A 6445-nucleotide genomic window follows, 5' to 3' on the forward strand; every position below is an offset into this window, starting at 1 on the left:
AAAGAGGAAGAGAATTCCACATTGCCTGCTCTTCCCTTGGGAATAGTTCTGGCCTGCTTGAGGCAAATTTTCAAACATGCCACATGGTTTCTGAAAAACACCCACTTCCCTTTCTGCACCTTTTCTGCGCCTTTTAGGCTGTCCAAAGTCCCAGAGCTTGACAGCTTCCTAAACTGCTTTAGCATCTCCAGTCTCCCATGGCTTTCAAATCTCCTATTCACCCTCACCCTCAATCAAGTTAATATTTCCTCACAGATGTCCAAAACCTAGCTCATTCACCTTTATTCCAAGACTGTTCTGCTTTCTGACTTTCCAAGCTCTGTCAGTAGAAATAAAATTCTTATTCGTTTAAGTTAGAAAGCCCAAAGTCCTCTTTAACTCTTTTTTCCCCTTTCTTCATGCAGCTTATCAGTCAAACATCTTGGTTGATTCATCTTCTGGAAGGTCTTTGTATATCACCATCCTTGTTTAGGTTTTCATCAGTGTAAGGGATTCTTTTATAGCTACATTTTGAGAATCAGTATATATAATCTCTTATTTGAACTATAGCAGCAGCCTCCCTGACTTATTTCATTGCCCAGCTCCTCCCTTATTCCCCTTGCTAATAAAGAAACTTTTCTAAAACATAGCTTTAATCACCGCTTCTATCCTTCCCCTAAATCTAGCAATGGTTCTCCCAACACCTAATAGCTAGTTATCACATTTAGTTTTCACAACAACCCAAATACAATAAACATCCTCATTCCCATTTTGGAAATTGGGAACACAATTTACTGGAAGTCACTGGCCTGTTTAGTGACTTAGCCAGGATTTGAACTCGGGTAATGTGTTTCGAAAGTCCATGGCCTTTTTCCTTCATACCACATCACAATATAGTCCAAATACCTTTTGTTGGCCATCAAAGTCTTCCATAATCTACCTCCATTACTTTTCCATTCTTTCTCATACCTCTCCTCCTTCTATCCACTCTACTCCTGCCTATAAAGACAACTTGCCACTTCTGAAACATACCCTGTACAGGTGTACCTTGCAGGCATTGTAGATTTAGTTCTGGACCACGACAATAAAGCGAATATTGCAATAAAGTAAATCACGCAATATTGGTTTCCCAGTGCATATAGAAATTATATTTACATTATACTGTAGTGTAATAGTGTGCAATAGCATCATGTCTAAAATACATACATACTTTAATTTAAAAAATACTTTATTGCTAATAATAGTCTAAGCCTTCAGAGAGTCATAATCATTTGCTGGTGGAAGGTCTTGCCTCAATGTTGATGGCTGCTGACTCATCAGCGTGGTGGTTGCTGAAAGTTGGAGTGGCTGTGGCAATTTCTTAAAATGAGGCAAGAGTGAAGTTTGCTGCATCAATTGACTCTTCCCTTTACAAAGGATTTCTCTGTAGCATGCAATGCTGTTTGACAACATTTTATCCACAGTAGAAATTGTTTCAAAATTAGAGTCAACTGTTTGACGACAGAGTAGTGTGACTACACTTAATAACAATTTATTGTATATTTCAAAGTAGCTACAGAGGAGGACTTGAACTGTACCCAACACATAGAAATGATAAATACTCAAGGTGATGGATACTCCAAATGCCCTGATTTGATTATTACATATCCTATGGATGTAGCAAAATATCACATATACCCATATAAATATGTAAAATATTATGTATTGATAAAAAATTTGAGTCAATCCTCTCGAACCCTGCCACTGTTTTACCAACTAAATTGGTAAATATTTATGAAATATTCTAAATTTTTTGTGGTCATTCCAGTAAATCTACACCAGGAGTAGACTCCATCTCAAGAAACTACTTTGTTTATCCATGAGAAGCAAATCCTCATTTATTAAAGTTTAATCATAAGATTGCAGAAATTCAGTCACATCTTCATACTCAAATTCTAATTCTAATTTTCTTGCTATTTCCACATCTGCAGTTACTTCCTCACCTGAAGCCTTGAATCCTTCAAAGTCATCCATGAGGGTTGGAATTAACTTCTTCCAAACTCCTGTTAATGTTGATATTTTGACCTCCTCCCATGAGCCACAGACATTCTTAATGATATCTAGAGTGGTGAATTTTTTCCAGAAGACTTTCAATTTACGTTGCCTAGATCCATCAGAGAAATCACTGCATATGGCAGCTATGGCCTTATGAAATATATTTCTTAATAAGACTTGAAAGTCAAAATTATTCCTCGATCCATGTGCTGCAGAATGGATACTGTGTTAGCAGGCATGAAAACAACATTAATCTTTTTGTACATCTCCATCAGAGCATTTGAGTGACTAGATGCATTGTCAACAAGTGATAATACTTTGAAAGAATGTTCTGAGCAGTAGATCTCAACAATGGGCTTAAAATAGTAAGCCACGCTGTAAACAGATGTGCTGTTACCTAGGCTTCGTTGGTTCATTTATAGAGCACAGGCAGAATAGATTTAGCATAATTCTTATAGGATTTTTGGAATGGTAAATGAGCATTGACTTTAAACTTAAATTCATCAGCTGCATTAGACTCCAACAAAAATTAGCCAGTCCTTTGATTCTCCTCTCTAGCTATGAAAGTCCTAGCTGGCATGTTCTTCCATTAGAAGGCTGTTTTATCTCCACTGAAAATCTGTTGTTTAATCTAGCCACCTTCATCCATAATCTTAGCTAGATCTTCTGGGTAACATGTTGCAACTTCTCTGTCAGCACTTGCTGCTTCATCTTGCACTTTTCTGTTATGGAGATGGCTTCTTTCCTTGAACTTCATGAACTAACCTCTGCTAGCTTCCAACTTTTCTTCTGCAGTTTTCCCTCCTGTCTCAGCCTTGAAGAATTAGGGGCTTGCTCTGTATTAGGCTTTGGCTTAAAGGAATGTTGTGGGTTGTTTGGCCTTCTATCAAGGCCACTAAAATTTTCTCTATATCAGCAATGAGGCTTGTGTTAGTCCGTTCTCATGCTGTTAATAAAGACATACCCGAGACTAAGTAATTTATAAAGGAAAGAGGCTTAATTGACTCATAGTTCCACATGGCTGGGGAGGCCTCACAATTATGGCAGAAGGCAAAGGAGGAGCAAAGTCACGTCTTAACATGGTGGCAGGCAATAAGAGCATGTGCAGGGCACCTATGTTTATTGCAGCACTATTTACAATAGCAAAGACTTGGAACCAACCCAAATGCCCATCAATGATAGACTGGAGAAAGAAAATGTGGCACATATACACCATGGAATACTATGCAGCCATAAAAAATGAGTTCATGTCCTTTGCGGGGATGTGGATGAAGCTGGAAGCCATCACTCTCTCAGCAGACTAACACAGGAACAGAAAACCAAACACTGCATGTTCTCATTCATAAGTGGGAGTTGAACAATGAGAACACATGGACACAGGGAGGGAAGCATCACACATCAGGGACTGTCAGAGGTGGGGAGCTAGGGGAGGGAGAGCATTAGGACAAATACCTAATGCATGTGGGGCTTAAAACCGAGATGATGGGTTGATAGGTGCAGCAAACCAACATGGCACATGTATGCCTATATAACAAGCCTGCACATTCTGCACATGTATCCCAGAAGTTAAAGTAAAATTTAAAAAAATTAAAATTAAAAAAGTAAAACAGTTTTAAAAAATCCTTGAAAGAACAATTTTAAAAAAAGAGTATGTACAGGGAACTCCCCTTTATAAAGCCATCAGATCTCATGAGACTTACTCACTATCACGAGAACAGCATGGGAAAAGGCCTATCCCCATGATTCAATTACCTCCCATTGAGTCCCTCCCATGATACGTGGGAATTATGGGAGTTAAAATTCAAGATATGATTTGGGTGGGTACACAGCCAAACCATATCAAGGATATTTAGCTTTCTTGTCATTCATGTGTTTACTGGAGTGGCACTTTTGATTTCCTCTGAGAACTTTTCCACTGCATTCACAGCTCGGCTGTTTGGCACAAGAGGCCTAGCTTTTGGCCTATATCACCTTTCAACATGCCTTTCTCACTAAGGTTATTAATAGCTTTTGATTTCGAGTGAAAGATGTAAAACTTCCTTTCACTTGAACGTGTAGAGGCCATCATAGGGTTATTAGTTGGCCTAATTTCAGTATTGCTGTTTCTCAGGGAATAGGGAGGCCTGAAGAGAGGGAGAGAGATGGGGGAATGGCTGAATGGTGAAGCAGTCAGAACGCATACATTTATCTATTAAGTTTACCATCTTATCTGGGTGTGGCTTGTGGTACCCCAAAACAATTGCAATCCATAACATCAAAGATCACTGATCACTGATCACCATAACAGATATGAGTAATGACAAAGTTTGAAATATTGTGAGAATTACCAAAATGTGCCACAGAGACAAAGTGAACACAGGCTGTTGGAAAAATGGCGCTGATTGCATTGCTCAACGCAGGGTTGCCACAAACCTTCAGTTTATTTAAAATGCAGTATCTGTAAAGTGCAATAAAGTGAAACTGAATAAAACAATGTATGCCTATATGCTACTGCCTTTGTCTATGCCTTTTTGTAGATAGTGAGTCCTTTCTTTATCAAGGCTCAATTCAAATGCTACTTCCTCCACACAAAGCCTTCCCTCTACCAACCCCGTGCACCTACAAATATGCTCAAACACTAGCTAAAAGCTGTCTCATGTTTAAAAATTACCACACCACTAATATTGCTGTAGTTCATGTGACGCTTATCTTGTATTACTTAGCTTATATTACTTAGCTTGTATTATAGTTATTTGATTGGGGGTTATCCCAACTACTATTTTAACTTTAAAGTAGTAGTTTAAAGTTAAGGACAGGTAACCAAACTTTTAACCTTCAGTCCTAGCAAGTCGAGGTGTCCATGGGAGGTGTTCAATTAATATTTAAGAAATGACGCGCAGGCGCACCGGGTGCCCCGGCTCCGGAGCATAAACGAGAACGGGGACGGGATGAGGCGGCGGTTGATCCCAGGGTGGCGAGTGGCGGCGACCGAGGCGGCTAGCTGGGCCCGGCGCCGACCCTGAGTGCAGCCTGACCCGCCCTCGCGCGCACGCGCCCTCTTCGGCCGGGCCCACTCGCCGCGCGCCCAGCCATGAACCTGGCGAGCCAGAGCGGGGAGGCCGGCGCCGGCCAGCTACTCTTCGCCAACTTCAACCAGGACAACACAGAAGTGAAAAGGGCATCAAGAGCAGCTGGTCTTGGCAGTCGCGCTGTTGTCTGGTGCCTAGCTGTTGGTAGTAAGTCCGGTTATAAATTTTTCTCCCTTTCTTCTGTGGATAAGCTGGAACAGATCTATGAATGCACCGATACGGAAGATGTGTGCATCGTAGAGAAATTGTTCTCCAGCAGCCTAGTGGCCATTGTGAGCCTTAAAGCACCGAGGAAGCTAAAGGTTTGCCACTTTAAGAAGGGAACTGAGATCTGCAACTACAGCTACTCCAACACGATTCTGGCTGTGAAGCTCAACAGGCAGAGGCTGATAGTATGCCTGGAGGAGTCCCTGTACATCCACAACATTCGGGACATGAAGGTGCTGCATACGATCAGGGAGACGCCTCCAAACCCTGCAGGCCTGTGTGCGCTGTCAATCAAGGACAACTGCTACTTGGCGTACCCAGGGAGCGCGACCATCGGAGAGGTGCAGGTCTTCAATACCATTAATTTGAGAGCTGCAAACATGATTCCGGCTCACGACAGTCCTTTAGCGGCATTGGCCTTTGACGCAAGTGGAACTAAACTTGCCACGGCTTCGGAGAAGGGGACCGTCATTAGGGTATTTTCCATTCCAGAAGGACAAAAACTCTTTGAGTTTCGGAGAGGAGTGAAGAGGTGCGTGAGCATCTGCTCCCTGGCCTTCAGCATGGATGGCATGTTCCTCTCCGCCTCCAACAACACTGAAACCGTGCACATCTTCAAACTTGAGACTGTGAAAGAAAAATCCCCAGAGGAGCCCACCACCTGGACCGGGTACTTCGGGAAAGTGCTCATGGCCTCCACCAGCTACCTGCCTTCCCAAGTGACAGAAATGTTCAACCAGGGCAGAGCCTTCGCCACGGTCCGCCTGCCATTCTGCAGCCACAAAAACATCTGCTCGCTAGCCACAATTCAGAAGATCCCGCGCTTGTTGGTGGGTGCCGCCGACGGGTACCTGTACATGTACAACCTGGACCCCCAGGAGGGCGGCGAGTGCGCCCTGATGAAGCAGCACCGGCTGGACGGCAGTCTGGAAACGACCAATGAGATCTTGGACGCTGCCTCTCACGACTGCCCCTTAGTCACTCAGACATACGGCGCAGCTGCAGCAAAAGGTACTTACGTGCCTTCATCCCCAACGAGACTTGCCTACACAGACGACCTGGGTGCTGTGGGTGGTGCCTGCCTGGAGGACGAGGCCAGCGCCCTGCGCCTGGATGAGGACAGTGAGCACCCGCCCATGATTCTTCGGACTGACTGA

The 6445-nt window shown here is 43.1% G+C and overlaps 1 protein-coding gene across 1 annotated transcript; it reads left to right on the plus strand.

The window, feature by feature from the left end:
• Positions 1-4924: 4924 nt before the first annotated feature.
• LOC116811370 (WD repeat domain phosphoinositide-interacting protein 2-like) lies at positions 4925-6445 on the plus strand. The gene has a single exon (XM_032756414.2). The coding sequence runs from the start codon at positions 5084-5086 to the stop codon at positions 6443-6445; it is 1362 nt and encodes a 453-aa protein (XP_032612305.1). The 5' UTR covers positions 4925-5083.

The sequence above is a fragment of the Hylobates moloch genome, unplaced genomic scaffold, assembly GCF_009828535.3.
Source record: "Hylobates moloch isolate HMO894 unplaced genomic scaffold, HMol_V3 SCAFFOLD_7, whole genome shotgun sequence".
Lineage (NCBI taxonomy): Eukaryota > Metazoa > Chordata > Mammalia > Primates > Hylobatidae > Hylobates > Hylobates moloch.